Source organism: Sturnira hondurensis, unplaced genomic scaffold (genome assembly GCF_014824575.4).
Source record: "Sturnira hondurensis isolate 20B ecotype Veracruz unplaced genomic scaffold, ASM1482457v3 Scaffold0008860, whole genome shotgun sequence".
NCBI lineage: Eukaryota > Metazoa > Chordata > Mammalia > Chiroptera > Phyllostomidae > Sturnira > Sturnira hondurensis.
This window is the reverse complement of record NW_028081491.1, coordinates 3,742,051-3,758,449: the sequence shown is the minus strand read 5'-3', so window position 1 is coordinate 3,758,449 and position 16,399 is coordinate 3,742,051. Positions and strand designations below refer to the sequence as shown.

Here is a 16,399-nt window from a genome sequence, read left to right as displayed (position 1 = left end):
GGTGATTTTAGGGACACAGACGTAGCAGGGCCTGGCTGTGTCTAGGGCCTGGCTCTCGGCCAGCTGGTGCTCCTTATCCTCTGTGTGCAGGTAACTTGTAACCCCTGCTTGAGACTAGAGCATGGGGTGGACTCTAATGCCTGCTCCCCACAAGGGTTGTACCTACCTTTCTTCCAGAATCCCCTGAGTCTGGGGCCTGGTGCTACAAGGACCATCCTTCCCCCTCCTTGGCACACCCGGCTTGTCACCAAGCCTTTGTTTGCACAGTCCTGACACACCACCTGAGGCAGGGGCAGGCAAGGCCATGGCTGCCCTGATGCAGACACAGAAGTATGAGTGGGCTGGGCTGAATGTGCTGGGCCCTCACATCCATCTGGGGAGGAGACCTCAAATCAGTGAGCTCCAGCTGCTTGGGCTCAGGTGGTGCTTACCAGGGTTCCTGCATAGGGTGTGGTGTGGACATCCACCTGCAGGCATGTGCATGTTTGGAATTTTCTTCAAAATGATGCTCTTTCACTACTTGTCTGCTGTATTAATGAGTGTGGACAGCCTTGGTCGCATACACTGCAGGTGTGAGCCAGGGGGACAATCTCCTCTGAATGGGCAGTATCTGCTCCTGGCTTTAGTGCAGGGGAAATGCTTTAGACTTTTCTGTGAGTGTTGTTGCCCACTTAGATTTTGGGGTAATCTCATAAATAATTTCTTAAGGGTCACTCAAGAGACCTTCGCTTTGCGATAATAAAATAAATGAGTGATTTCACTGAATGGCCTGCTGTGGCTGCAGCCTCAGCCTCTGATTATGGCCAGGCCTTGGGTGTCTCTTTCACATGAGAAGCAGTGGTTCCAAGGTGTTTGGGGCAAAAAAAGGGACCTACCATCCCTGCCTCTTACTTTCCCTCTCAGTCCTGGGCTCCCATCACCCTCAGTGGGTAATGATATGGAGAGGGAGCCTCAGGAGATGAGGGTTGATGTGCATACTGGTTTGACCCCTGGGCCTCAGCTTCCCACCTGTCATGTGAGCTGTTCCCCTTTACCTTCCAGAGCACAGTGGGACTTCAGGAACATGGGGGCCAACAGTGGTGTTTGAGGAGCCTGTTCTGGTACTCAGGTCTGAGGACCGTCTACTGGGGGTTTGTATTTTAAGGTGTGTTGATATCCTTTCCTTTGACTGACTTGGAACTCAATCCCCACGTGACCTTTGGGTGGGGGTGGCATGTAGAGGCCTGGTGATAGAGCCTGCAGTTCTCCTTTTAAGTCCCCAGGGCTGCTGTGGTGGGGCAAAGGGTATATGCATAGCCATGTGTATGCATGGTCTCTGCTGGGATGGAAGCAGACCTATCAGAAATGTGGGCTATCCTGAGTGTGTCTGTCTGTTGTAGGAACTGCCAGGGAAAAGAGAGCCTGGAGCCACTGCCAGGTGTGAACTCAAGATGTGGATCCAGGGTGTCGATGCAGGGTGTAGACCTGAGGTGTGGACCTGGGGTGGCCAGGGAGTGTGGATGTGGGGTATGGATGGGGGATGTTGGCTTAAGGTGTGGTCTTGGGTTGTGGACCTAGGGTGTAGACGAGGGGTGTGGACTCAGGGTGTGGACCTGAAATGTGGACTCAGGGTGTGGACACTGGTGGATGCGGGGTGTGAATTCCAGATGTGGACGTAGAGAGTGGACCTGGGGTGTGTACAGGGGGTGTGGACTTGAGCTGTGGATGTGGGACATGGATTCTGGGTCCCATTTCTGGACCCAGCTGATCCTGACCACAACTCCAGGTGGGTGTGTTATCATAGGAGCTGACTGCTTGCACAGCTGTGCAGTGCCCGGCCTCAGCCACCTCCATCCCAGTGTGATCACTTGTGTCATGAGGCCACTTGATGGCTGAGCAGACTGAGGCTGGTAGCCCAGGTTGGTGCCATGGGGCAGCAGTAGTCTGTCAGCAGTTGCTCTCTTCACTGTGCCTTTGCCAACATGGGGTGTCACCAGTGTGATGTGTTTGGTTGTGATCAATTTGTTAGGTAAAAATGACATGGAGTGATTGTAGTGCACCTTTCGTGGGTTGGTGAGGGGTGTCCGTTTCCCACAGTAGCCCAGTGCCCATTCTGTTCTGGCTCTGCACTGATCTCTGTGGGGAGAGGCCCTCAGTTCCTGGAGGAAGGGTAGGAACACTTGGTTGTATTTGTTGTGAATGTTTTTCATATTTTGTCCTTGAAAATTTGCTTTCATGATTTGGGGCACTTTCAGTCCATCAGTGTTCTGATTTCCTTTCCCATTTTTTGTATGTTTGTTTAGAAAGTTACTTATACCGTGAGAGCAAACATGTCCTCATGTCTTGCTTCACAATCAGCTCTTCAGACTGCTGGCACTTTATTTCAGTTATATTTTGAGATGAAGTGTGAATTTAATGTTTTCAAAAATATGTGTCAAGGTCTTTCTAGGCTGCAGGGTCTGTTCCCAGAACTGCGGTATTGTAGCAGCTACACAGGGAATGTGCTATCTGGGGCCTTGGTGGCCTGCAGTGGGTCTTGTCTGTTGAGTGCTGGGCCAGTGCCTAGCATGAGGAGAGGATTGTCCCCCCGAACAGTGAGGAGACCTTTGGGTCTAGGCAGACATCTAGCCTCTCGTGCCTCAGTTTCCTCGTTGTACAACAGAGCTAGTAATAATCATCCCCATTATTGCAGGGTTGTTCCAAAATAATGCCTCTAGGGCTCTTGCTGCCTGTTAGGGAGTGAGCAGTTAGCCAGCATTAACAGTGACAAGGTTTGTGGCAGTGATGACAGGATGTCGTCACTCTCAGGGGCCAGGTTCTTTTTAGTTTTTATGGAAATAAAATTCACATACCGTCAAATCAACCATTTAAAGGGAATATTTCAGAACATTTGAGAGTGTTGTGCAACCATCTCCTCTATCTAGTCCCAAAACATTTCATTCTAAAGGGGACCCCATGCCCACTAAACAGCCACTGCCCTTTCTTCTCTTCCCCCTGCCCCCAGAACAGTCGGCCTTCTGTATGATATGGGCATTTCATGTAGTTGGGGTCATATAATACGTGGTCTTTTATGTCTGGCTTCTTTCACTCAGCATAATTTTTTTGAGGTTCATCCTTGTAGCATGTGTCAGCCCACCATTCCTCTTTAAGGTTGTATAATACTCCATTTATGGATGTATTACAATTTATTTACCCATTTCTCTGTTGATGGACATTTGGGTTGTTTTCATCTTTTGGTTATTGTGACTAATGCTGCTGTGAATGTTTGTGTAAAGGGATTTATTTGACCTGCTCTTAGTTCTTTTGGGTATATATGTAAAAGTGGAATTGCTGGGGCATGTGGCAATCCTATCTTTAACTTTTTGAGAAACCACCATACTATTTCCATAGAAACCATCCATTTTACATTTGTAACAGCCATGTGAGAGGGTTATAATTTCTCCACATTCTTGCCAGCACTTGGTATTTTCCTATTTTTTTCTTCTTGAAATTATAGCCATCCTAGTGGGTAGGAGGTGGTATGTTATGTTTTTGATTTGCTTTCAGTGGCGTACAGATGACTAAGGATGTTGAGCATTTGTTCATGACCTTAGTGGCCATCTGTATCTCATTTTGGGGGAACTGTCTATTCGAGTTCTTTGCCCATTTTTTAATTGGTTTATTTGTTTTTTGTTGTCAAGTTATAAGTTCTTTATGTATTCTGGATGCTAGAACCTTATCAAGTATATGATTTGAAAATATTTTCTCCCAGTCTGTCTGTTGTCTTTTCACTTTATTGGTAGTGTTTTTTAATGCAAAAAAGTTATTAATTTGATGACATTAAATTTATTTTTGTTGGTGTTGCTTGTGCTTTTGGTGTCATATCCAGGGATCCATGCCACATCCAAGGCCATGAAGATTTACCTCTGTTTTCTTCTAAGAGTTTTAAAGCTTTAGCTCTTATATTTAGGTGGTTAATCCATTTTCAGTTAATTTTTATACATGGTGTAAGATAGGAGTTTAGCTTCACTCTTTCGATATCCAGTTGTCCCTGCACCATGGTGCTGCCCCCTGGGAGATTTGTGGCCGTCCCTCATGGGGTCCAGAGGGACTCTGCGCATGGCTCTGAGCTTCCCACATTAAATGATGCCCTCAGCCTTGCTGAGCTCTGTGGAGATAGGGCTTTTATGGAGGCAGGCCTGCTGGACCCACCTAGTCCCTCCTGCATTGGCAAAGCCTTCCTTGCCCCTGCTGCCCTCCTCCTCGTCCCCTAACTTGTCACTGTGGGCCACTGTCCCGACACACGCTCTGCCTTATCTCTACTTACGCTGCCCCAGCCCCTCCCAAGGAGCGAGCAAGAGCTGCCTGGAAGCTTTGCAGGGGAAGCACTCATGGAATTGTTGCATGCCAGTGATGTCTGTTTCCTGCATTTCAGCTGCGTTGGAGTAGAAGAGGAGGAGGCACCAGACATTGACATATACCACTGCCCAAACTGCGAGAAAACCCATGGGAAATCTACTTGTAAGTACAGCACCATGCATATACCCCTGGGGTCTGATTTACTCCTGACCTNTCTGCGCATGGCTCTGAGCTTCCCACATTAAATGATGCCCTCAGCCTTGCTGAGCTCTGTGGAGATAGGGCTTTTATGGAGGCGGGCCTGCTGGACCCACCTAGTCCCTCCTGCATTGGCAAAGCCTTCCTTGCCCCTGCTGCCCTCCTCCTCGTCCCCTAACTTGTCACTGTGGGCCACTGTCCCTACACACGCTCTGCCTTATCTCTACTTACGCTGCCCCAGCCCCTCCCAAGGAGCGAGCAAGAGCTGCCTGGAAGCTTTGCAGGGGAAGCACTCATGGAATTGTTGCATGCCAGTGATGTCTGTTTCCTGCATTTCAGCTGCGTTGGAGTAGAAGAGGAGGAGGCACCAGACATTGACATATACCACTGCCCAAACTGCGAGAAAACCCATGGGAAATCTACTTGTAAGTACAGCACCATGCATATACCCCTGGGGTCTGATTTACTCCTGACCTGGCTTGCTGCGATAAAACTCCTTGGGTGGTCACATGAAGCACACCCCGCCTGCAGTGTCTGAGGTGTTATGGATGAGATATGAGACAAATTCACATGGACTACTGAGTCCTGTAGAGAAACAGGGACAGCATGGCCACTCTCTCAAGAGAAGAGCACCTCGACCCTTGCCTGGACAGGGTTTTATCGGCTTTCTGATAGCATACATCAAAAAAGGTTTTCATTCATTATGCTTAGGTTTCTCTAGGTAATTACTTTTTACAGATAGTAATGGAAAGGGTGTTACTGATTACTTCTTACAGATTAACAAGGAAGAGTAACAGGTCTGGTTACACTTCAATCCTTGGGAGAATTAGCACAGACTTCAGGAAGTTACTTTAAAGATATGCAGTAAACGTTTTCTGCCTGAACTCAGGGTGAGGGAGTTTTAGCAAGAGCAAGTCACAAAGCAGCCTAGGTATAATGCAGGCCTGATCTCCCACAGGAGAACTGATCCATGGGTTTGGCACCTGTATGCCACAGTGCACCTATTGGGTTTTTCAATAGGGTTCAGCTACAATTGCCATTGCCAGGCAGATCAGTTCCCTATAGTCACACCCTGGTGCTTGGGGACAACTGCTGCCTCCTTTTCCTCCCCTTATGCCTTTGCCAGGTGCTCTGCAGCCCCTCTGGATTAGCTGCTGCACTCACAGCTGCTGTGTAGAGACACCGTCAGCTCTGAAAGGCCTCAGCAGGGGCTGCAAACTCCAGCACCTATAGGGGCCAGGCTCATCTGAGACAGGGTCATGGTGCAGGGCTGACCAAAGGGCCACTCAGCCCAGCTGACCACAGCCATGCTGGGGTCTTGAAATTTGCATCATGTAGGTCTGTGCTAAACTTCTCTTCTCTATTCCTGCAGGGCATCTTAGGCAATTTCCTTTCTCAAACTGCCTGCTGTTTGCCCATCTGGAGACTTTTATTCCCCGACTTAGTCTGGTCTCTTGGTCATATGGAAGTTTCTTTGGGAGCGCCTCAGGGTGCAGGCTTACCCAAAGTGGCTCCCATGTCAAAGGGGTGCCTGTGTCATGGATGGGAGGTGAATTCCAAGGCTGAACTCACTGGGAGGTGTGGTGTTATGGTCTGCAGAGATGACAAGAGGAGCTGGCCTGGAGACAAGACAGATGAGATGGGAGATGTCAATGTGGCCTCTGGTTTCCACCCTGGGTCCTGGGCTGCTTACAGAAGGTGCAGGCTGGACACTGGTGTTGGCTGGTGGTGGATCACAGCCCTGCTGTGTTGGAGCGTGAAAGACCACAATTTCTAACTTGCCCTCATTCTCCAAGGACTTGGCAGCACTGGCATCTGCTCCAATTATCTGATCGTTTGTCTTGTCACTGCTTTTCAGCAGATACCAGAGGTGACTACCACCCCATGGGTTAACTGTGGCATTTCTGGTACCTCCTGAACCACTGGAAAGCTCAGGGCCTAAGAAAGATGAACAGGGTGGGGATTTGTGGATTGTGTCATGTAACCCTGCGGGCAGGGTTAGGGACAAAGCAGGGCTGGATTAGAGACCACTCCTGATCCCCCCAGCAGAGCCCAGGTAACTGGGAGGCGCAGTCTTAGGAGGCTCAGGGAGTTTGGGGCCACCTCTGTGTGGTTGGGGGCTGTTTCATGAATTGGGGTAAGGATTGGGTTACAGCAGGGTATAAGATGGGCCCTGGTATGCACATAAGAGTGCAGTGTCTCCAATGCTCCTCTGTGTCCCCAGAAACACCCTTGCCCTGATGATGACAGTTTGCCTGCTTTCAGGGATATGTGTGCCTTCCTCAGCCAGCCCTGGTTCCTGTGCTCATGGGCTTGGGCAGAGTCCCTGTGGTTCCCAGCAGCCCATTATTACCACTTAAAGTGGCACTTAGAGACAGCCACCCCTAGTGAGTGTGGAAGTGGTAGCCTGGTTGTATATATGTGCATGTGTGTGTTCTCTGTATATGCATACATATGGACATATGTGTGAGTATGTGTACACAAATATTTGCATGTGTGTGCATGTGTGTATGCATGCATGCCTACGTTCTCTGTTATTGGTGGCCATCTGCCATCGGAGACAAGGGTACAGATTCTAGCATCTTCCACCAGTGTATGTTCCAGATTGACCATCACTCTTTATTTGAAATGAGTGTGTTTTCTGGCTAGAGCCTGTCTGTGACACACTGGTTGGTTTTTGCCACATCAACTTAGTCACACCTTCCACAGCAAGACTCCCTGGGGACAAGAGGCCCCTCCATGTCACTGTGTCTCCAGGACAGCCCCAAACCCATGGGCTGCACTGGGGGCCCTCTGAGGCCCAGGCCTGCCTCCTTCCCTTGGAGTGGGGTTTGTGGCAGACGTGGCGAGGTGAGGAGGGGAGCTCACAGGTTTTCCCTGTTCACATAGACTTGATGCAGGGCCCAGTGGTCCCCATGGGAACTCAGCAAGAAGTCCCCATTGACAGTTGATGCGAAGGCTCACGGAAAGCAGGTCACATACCCTTAAAGTAGTTATGATCCTAGTGTTCTCTCTCTTTAGCTCTGTGACTGCTTAAGAGGTTACTTGACTCACTAACTTCTCACTTGACTCTCCCTGAGGCTGGCTTTGCTGTCAGCTCTCACTCCAGATATTCCACTGGGCAGCTCTCCCCAAGGCGCATTGTCAGAGAGGGATGTTGGGGTGCCACAGGCAGGAAGACTCTCAGCCCCTGGGCTTGGGGGCATCATGGGCACTGGGGAGGGAAGGAGCTATTAAGCCAGGGCTGCAGGGGGAGCTTAGCAGAGCTCAGACCCTGCCTCGCAGCTCTGTCTCTGGCTGTGGTCCCAGTCCACATGCTCTAGCCATAACATTAGGTAGGATAGTCTCTTCATGAGCTGCTCAGTTCTAAGTTAGGGTCTAGAAGGCCAGGTGGTCCAGAACTGCCCCAGCTGCTGGTCAGTACCTGCTTCTCAGGCCCACTTTCTGGGGGCACATGGAAGTGCTGCTTTTTTCTCCTGGCCACTGCACCCCAGCTTGTCCCCTGTCATTTGGCCCCATTCTCCCTCCAAGCCTCAGTTTTCCCATGTGGCCTCCCAGGACAGGGCACTTAATGCCAGCAGTCTGCATCCTTGTGACTCTGTAAACCCTCCTAGGAGAGACCTTGGCATGCCTGCAGCCTCTGTCTTTTCCCTGAAAGTGGGGCTGCCCTGGGACCACACTGCCTAGCAGAAGGAGGGGCAGATTCAGGTGCTACCTCAGGCATCCTCAGGTCCTTTTGGGAGGACAGCAGTTGGGGAGCATGGGGGACACCCCCACCCTGCCAGCCTGGAGGGACTCACGTGGAGTCCCTTCCTCAGCATCGCCCTTCTCCTGCTGCTGGTCTCCACACAGCACTAGGATCACCTGGCTCTTGTTACTCAGCCTCTACTCTCTGTAGTGTTCCCTTCTCATCCTACCTCAAATCCCTTCTCATCCCACCTCAGATCCCTGAACACATTGGCCCCCTCATAGGTGGGGACCCCCTTAGAGCCAGGCTTGCCTTCCACTGGGGGCAGGCGGGACCTCCATTCATGGGACAGTCCAGATCCAGGAACCTGAATATGTAAGTTCCACTGTACTCCTCCTTTGTTACCTCAGGCTGTGGTTGAGGTGGTGTCTTCACCCCAGGGCCTTACTTTTGTCATGGGCACTCTCCCAGCCCCCTGGGCTTTTTGGGAAGCTGGGACCTTGGGTCATCTGTTGCTTTGTTGACCCCTGTACAGAGCTAAACTACTTAGCAGATGCTTGCAAGCTTCTGGGGAAAACGGTCCTGAGATGGGGTAACCGAAGGGCAGTGGGGAATTATCTGTGGCCCTGATGATGCCCCACTCTGGTGGGCATTGAGGGGAAGGGGTGTGGGACAAGCCCTCTATGTCTGAAGTTCATTCCCCGACCCCAGAGGCTCTGGATGGAGGGGCATAATCAGGTGCATGAGGAAGAGCCTGTGGGTCTGTAACAGGCACTCAATTTCCCTGTGGACCAAACAGCTGTGAGAAAGGGACCTAAACTTTTTCTGTGCTGTGCTCCCCAAAGCAGGCATTAGTGCTAAGCACCATTACCTTATTACATCTCAGAAAGAGCCCAGGAGGCTGGGACTAGTGTCTCTCTGTGAAAGAGAAGACACTGAGATGCCCCATAAATTGCCCAAGGTCACACAGCAATAAGATAGTGGGGCAAGAAAGATTTGGGCAGGTGACTCTGAGCTCTTTGGATCTCCTGTCTGTGCCTGGTGCTGCCTCTAGAAGTTGCTGCTTGAATCTTGCCAGGTTTCCATGATGCCCACTCACACCTTGGCCGTAGAGACAGGCATGACATAGTATCAACTGATGATGGAGATAGTCTCCAACTTGACTTGACAGGAGTTAGGGAAGGGGTAGCAATTTGGAATGGAGGCCAGCTCATCCACCAGTGACTCAGCTCTTTCCCCTTTCTGCTGTAGGTAGGCCTTTTCTCAGGTTCAGTCATTGTCACTGGGCTGTCTTCTGCTGCTCTTATCCCCACAACTTCTGAGACACTGGAGTCCCAGGGTTCAGCCCTGCAATTCCTTCCCCATCCTCATCTGGGAAGGACAGGCACCCTGAAGGCCCCACCGTCAGTTCCTCATATCCATGCAAAAATGGATTCTTCCATTGAGGATCAGTCTCTCTCACACCTGCACCCTGCCCCCCACCAGCAGCTGCCCTTAGCCAGGGGCAGGGGCTACCGGGAAATTACTTACCTTCTTGGGGGCTCACATACCAGTAGAGGTATATATTTGCACATTTTTGCATATATGCATGTGTGTGTGCAAGTATGTCACAGTCCAGGAGGGCTATACATATCTGTGTACTTGAATGTGCATGCATGTGTCACAGTCCGACAGGGGTATGTATACACAGTCACATGTAAAATGTCTGAGGTGTGCCCTGGAAGCATGCATGAGGATAGGGCTGCCTGAAGGAGTGGACAGAGTGATATGGGCCAAAGTGGCTTTCAGAGGGGTGTGAGATGGGTATAGCCCAGGCTTGGGGAGGGTAGAGGGCACAGCTGCTGAGATAGGAAGGTCCCAGCATGGTGGAGACAGGGTCTGCATTATTTGAGGACAAGTCCAAAGGGAGAAGGTGTCCTGAAGGCTCACCTTGGTGGGATCTCCTCAGGAGATGCTTCTAACAAGTCCTTAGCAGATGGGGTGCTGATTGTGGGGTGGGCCCTGGGAGACCCTAGCTTCTGGGTGCCATCCACTGAACCACAGGTTTGGGAGATATGAGGTGGGGGTGGAAGTGGAACCAGAGGCTGAGAATGGTGAGGGCTCCTCATCATGTGATAATACAGAGTAATGGGGAGTGTGGGGGGCTGGGTGGACTGGGCCTCAGGGACCCCAAGAGCTTTGCTGGGGGAGGATTGAGTCTGGCTGTATTCACAACTCCTTGGCTACCCTCTGGCTGGTCTCTGGAGGCATGGGGAGGGGAATGCCAGGTGGGGGCCTGTGCACCACTGTGCTGACCCAGCCCGTCTCCCCCCGTAGTGAAGAAGAAGCGGACCTGGCACAAACACAGCCCTGGGCAGATGCCTGACGTGAAGCCTGTGCAGAACGGCAGCCAGCTTTTCATCAAGGAGTTGCGAAGTCGGACCTTTCCAAGGTGGGCATCATATCTTCCTATTGTTGGCTCACTTCCAGGCCCAGTGCACAACCCCTACAGGCTCTGTGGAGCTGTAGGCTTCCCTTCAGGCAGAATGTAGTTCCCTGAAACTCCAGGCTCTGACCTCTCCCTTTCTCAGAACCTCTAGGCACAGGGTGGGAGGCAACAAACCTGTCTGCACCAAATATGACCTTCCCATGGAACCTTCTTAAGGGAAAGGCCTTGACTCAATTTTAAGATAAGGAATGGGGCTCCAGCCTAAGACATGGCAGGTCCTGGCCCCCAGGGTCAATAGGTGACCCTGGTGTCCCTAGGTGGTCTTCTAACCCTCCCTATCTCCTACAGCCTTATCCTGCGTGAAGGGCAGAGGGCACAATCAGGGCTGCAGGAATAGCTTTCAGTGAGAAGTGGCATGGTGACATGGGAGCCACTCTGAGCTGTTTCTCAGCCCTTCATGCTGGATGACAGTGTTTTTTGTCAGACAGTTCTACTTCCTGGTCACCCTGTTTTCTCCTTCCTGCGAGGTTTCTAATGGGAATCTAGTGTCTTCAGTATCACTCTTATCACTCTTACCAAGGATAAGGTAGTTTTTCCCCTCTGGCTTCTTTTTTTCTTTTCTGTTTTTTCCACCTTTCTTGAGATATAATTCATATGCCATACAAATCACCCATTTAAAGGGTACAATTCAGTTGTTGTTGGTATATTCACAGATATGTGCACCACCATTTATCCAATTTTAGAACATTTCATCACCCCCCAAAATCCCATAACTTTATTACTCCTAGTCCCCCTCCCCTCTCCTCAGCCCTAAGCAGCCACTAATATGCATTCTGCTTCTGTGGATTTGCATATTGTAGACATTTTATCTAAATGGAATCATACAATATGTGGCCCCATGTGTTTGGCTTCTTTCACTGAGCATAATGTTCTCAAACTTCAACATCATAGCATCATAGCTCCATTCCTTTTATTGTGGCAGAATAATATTCCAGTGTATAGAAATAGCATATTTTGTTTGTTCATTCATCAGTTGCCAGGCATTTGGGTTATTTCTGGTTTTTGTGAATAATTCTGTTACAACCATTCTTGTATAAGTTTTTGTGTAGACATATGTTTTAATTTTTTAGGAAGAACTCTATATTTAATTATCTGGGAACTGCCAGGCTGTTTTCCAAAATGGTTGCACCACTTTCCATCCCTACCGGCAGCATATGAGGGCCCCAGGCTCTCCATGTCCTCAGCAGCACTCATTATTATTTGACTTTTTGATTCTAATTATCTTTATAGGTGTGAAGTGGTATCTCATTGTGGTTTTGATTTGCAGTTTTCTAATCACAAGTGATGTTGAGCACTTTTTCATGTGCTTGTTGGTCATCTGTATATCTTCTTGGGAGAAATGTCAGTTCAGATCCTTTGCCCATTTAAATTATTTTTGTCTTTTTATTATTGAGTTCTAAGAGTTTTTATATATTTTATATATGAGTCCATTTTCAGACATACTATTTGTTAATACTCTATCCCATTTTGTGGGTTGACCTTTCATTTTCCCCGATGGTGTCCTTTGAAGCGTAAACTTTTGCAATTTTGATGAAGCCGAATTTATTTAACTTTTTCTTTTGTTGTTTGTGTCTTTATTGTCATATCTAAAAATCCTTTGCCAAATCCAAGATCATGAGGATTTTTCCTGTTTTCTTTTAAGAGTTTTTTTTTAGTTTTAGTCTTATAGTTTGGTGTTTGATATGTTTCCGGTTAATTTTTTCATGTAGTGTGAGGTAAGGTTCTAAACGTCATGTTTTTTTTTTTTTGCTTTCAGTTATCTATTGGTACCTGCATCATTTGTTGAAAAAGTCATTCTTACATGGTGTTAGCACCATTGTCAAAAATCTCTCAGCCATAGACATATGCACTTATTTCTAGACTTAATTCTATCCCATAGATCTCTGTTTATCTTTAGTCCAGTCTTTCACTGTCTTGATTACTGTAACTGTAGCTTTGCAATAAGTTTTGAAATCAAGAAGTGTGAGTCCTCCAATTTTGTTTTTCTTTTTTAAGATGATTTTGGTCATCTTGGGCCTCTTGCAATTCCATATGAGTATTAGGATCAGCTTGTCTGTTTCTACAAGGAGATCATCTGAGACTCTGGTATAGATTGTGTTCAATCTATAGATCATAGAATCATAATATTGCCATCTTAACAATGTTAATTTTTCCAACTCCGTGAATATGAGGTATTTTCCCACTTAATGAGATCTTTTAAATTTCAACAATGTTTTGTAGTTTTCAGAGTATAAGTCTTGCACTTCCTTTGTTAAATTTATTCCTAAGTGATTTTTTCTTTTAGATGCTCTTATAAATATATTTTCTTAATTTTATTTGCAGATTGTTAATTGCTACTGTACTGCAATACAATTGATTTTTATATATTGAGCTTATATCCTGCAAACTTGATGAACTAGTTTATTCATTCTAATAGTTTTAGTAGATTCCTTATGTTTTTTTATACACGAGATCATGCCATCTTTCCTCAGCTGTGTCCAGTCTATTGCCTCCTTCATTTCTGTTGCTTTTTAAAAATTGTAGCATTTCCTTTTGATTCTTACAGTTTCCATCTCTCTATTTACATTTCCCATCTGTTCTTGCATGTTGTCCATTAGTTATCCTAACATGTTAATCATAATTATTTTAAATTTCCTATCTGGTAATTCCAAACTCTGTGCTTTATCTGAGTCTTGTTCTGATGCCTGATTTGTCTTTTCAGACTATGGGGTTTCTTGCCTTTACCGTACCCTGTAATATTTTGTTGAAAGCTGGGTAATAGGAACTGAGGTAATTAGGAATTTAGTGTGAGGTTTTATGTTGGCCTGTCTGGGAGCTGGGCTCTTAATGTTTGCTGTAGCTGTAGGTGCCAGAGGCATCACTTTCTTCTAATTTCCTTGCCCCCGCCCTGTTTTGTTTTCTTTGAGTTTCCCTAAGAACTCCTTCTGAAGTAGTCTGTGTCTTGCAGCTCTCTCAACTGTACTTCACTATTATTATAATGCTATACAGTGGTTACGGTTCTGGAGAAGGGAAGTGTTCTATAATTTAATTATTACACCTCAGTGTTTAGTGGGCCTGAGGCTCGTAGCTGTTACCTTCAGAAGTATTTCAAGGGTTTTTGTTTTTCTCTCCTTATGGAGAACTGACAGGCTGTGGGGCTACAGTTGGCTACTTGTTCTTCTCCCTGTCAGACAGGATTCTGGTAAAGCAGATTCTCCTGGAGGTAAACTTGATTATGGAGAACATTCTGAGTATAGTTAAATGTAGTTACTTTTCTCCTCCCCCTGTCTGAAATAGCAGCAGATGTTCATCATGAGAACCCACTGGAGGTAAAATCCATGAAAGTGTGGGTTTCCTCTGAAACTGGGCCCTCATGAGTTTTTAACTGTCAAGCTAATCCACACTCAAATTCCACACTTTGTCAAAAATTCCCATTTAAGTACTTTTTTCCTACCAGTTACTGCCTCCAGCAGCTTCTGCTTCAGGTAGGGTTATCTTGGCTGTGATTTTCTATATTTGCCTGTCTCTCCAAATTTGGGGGTGACTTTTTTCTGTGTAATCCTAATTATCTGATCACTCTAAGAGGAGTCTTTGGTTTTCAGTTTGTTCATATTTGCTTGTTGTGAGGACAGGAGTGACAACTTCCAGGTGATTTACATGCGAGATTTGACACTAGAAGTCTGGTTCCATGTTATTTTAACCACTTCCCATTAGTTTGTCTTTTTATTGTTGACTTATGAAAGTCTTTTATATCATGGGGCCCCATCCCCCGGGCTGTGGAACAGTGCTGGTCCATGGCCTGTGAGGAACCAAGCCACACAGCAGGAGGGAAGCAGCAGGTAAGCGAACACATTACCGCCCCACGTGAGAGTTCTGCCTCCTGTCCCCCCACAACCCATCTGTGGAAAAATTGTCTCCCACAAAACTGGTCCCTGGAGCCTAAAAAGTTGGAGATTGCTGCTTTACATAATCCGGATACTCATCACTTATCAGATACTTTCTTTCATTCTATGTGTTGTCTTTCTACTCTCGATAGTACTCATCTGAAGCACAAAATTTTATAATTTTGATGAAGTCTAAATTATCTATGTTTTCTTTTACTGTTTGTGCTTTTGGTGTCTAAGAAATCAGTGCTAAGTTTACGTTTATGAAGATTTATGCTTATGTTTTCTTCTAAAAGTTTTATAGTTTTAGCCTTTATATGTAGGCCTTTGACTCATTTTGAGTTAATTTTTGTATGTAGTGTGGGTTGGGGTCCAACTTGATTCTTTTGCATATGGTTATCTAATTTTCCCATGTATCATTCATTGAAATGACTGCTCTTTCTCCACTGAATTTTCTTGGCACCCTTAATAAAAAGCAGTTGATTATAGATGTGTGGGTTTATTTCTGGACACTCCATTATGTTCCATTGATCCGCGTCTCTTCTTATGCCCATACCACACAGTCTTGATTAATATAGCAGCTTTGTTGTGAATATTGAAATTGAGAAGTGTCTTTCAATTTTGTTGTTAATTTTAAGATTGTTTTGGTCATCTTGGTACCTTGCGTCTCCATTCAGTATTCCAAGTTTAGTTTGTCAGTTTCTGCAAAGTTGTCAACTGGTATTTTGATAGGGAGTATCAGGAATCTGTATATCAATTTATCATTGAGAAGAACTTTGTCTACATTTGCTGCACCCTCGGACCCCAGACCCACCCTGTGCAGGGTCCGCTCACCTATTAAGGGGCTGGGGAGTGGGACCGGAGCCAGGAGAACAAGGTAGGTAGGAGAGGATCTCAGCCTTGGTAGGAGGGATGGGTGCTGTGTGTCCCCAGCTCCAACTTATCACTCACCTCACCCCTGGCCAGGCCTCTTGGGTCTTGAGTTTTCCATCTATGAGGACTATTTAGGAGCCTGACATCACAGTCCTGTAACCCCTGGGCATGACACTGTGGGGAGTCCTCCACTGGGGCCATGAGAGTTGTGTGACAGGAGCTTAGGTTCCCTGTCTCCAGCCCTGTGCCCCTGTCCAGGACTGTCACGGTGCAGGGAGGCTGGGACCTTGGCTGATGTAACCTCTAATTTGCACTTCCCTGCAGTGCGGAAGACGTAGTGGTCCGTGTGCCAGGCAGCCAGCTCACACTGGGCTACATGGAGGAGCATGGCTTCACAGAGCCCATTCTTGTTCCCAAGAAAGACGGATTGGGCCTGGCGGTCCCAGCCCCCACCTTCTATGTCAGCGACGTTGAGAACTACGTTGGTAAGTGCCTCCCCACTCACATAGCCATGGCACTCAGGGCCTGCTGGCCTGACGCCCTGGTTGTGTTCCTGTGCCATGTAGTGGGTGTGACTCACGGTTTTTGCTCTCTGTTCTGGATGTTCTTGTTAGCATTAGACCGCATGTCCCACCTAAGTGGTGTGTGACCTTGGTCCCTTCCCCTCTCAGTTACTCCAGCTGCAAAGTGGGATCTGTCTTGGAGACCCCTTGATTCTGCTAGCTGTACATTCCATTACTTTAGGACTCTAACAACAGTCATGCCAGGAGGGCTTGGCTGGGTGAGTGTACTTCCCATAAGGCTTGTACTTTGTCCTCCTCAACCTGTTCTGGTGGCTGGCCTTGCTCACCAGCCCCAGGATGAACCTTCCCATGACCCAGGGCTGCCTTTCTCCTGGGTCTTTCTTGGCTACAGCTGATGCTGTCGGCAGCCTGGTCTCATGTCTCCTAGGAATTCCTAGCACTGTAGACA

At 47.6% G+C, this 16,399-nt stretch overlaps 1 protein-coding gene across 4 annotated transcripts in view; it reads left to right on the top strand.

Moving 5' to 3' along the window:
- Positions 1-16,399, top strand: part of PHF2 (PHD finger protein 2) — a 90,555-nt gene that overhangs the window by 45,485 nt on the left and 28,671 nt on the right. For 2 of the 4 annotated variants that reach the window (XM_037056226.1, XM_037056228.1), the window contains exons 2-4: positions 4,394-4,479; positions 10,520-10,634; positions 15,752-15,912. In XM_037056226.1, coding sequence (XP_036912121.1) covers positions 4,394-4,479; positions 10,520-10,634; positions 15,752-15,912 — 362 coding nt within the window. Of the gene's footprint in view, positions 1-4,393; positions 4,480-4,795; positions 4,941-10,519; positions 10,635-15,751; positions 15,913-16,399 lie in introns of those variants that run through there. The other 2 variants (XM_037056227.1, XM_037056229.1) reach the window with 1 other exon arrangement.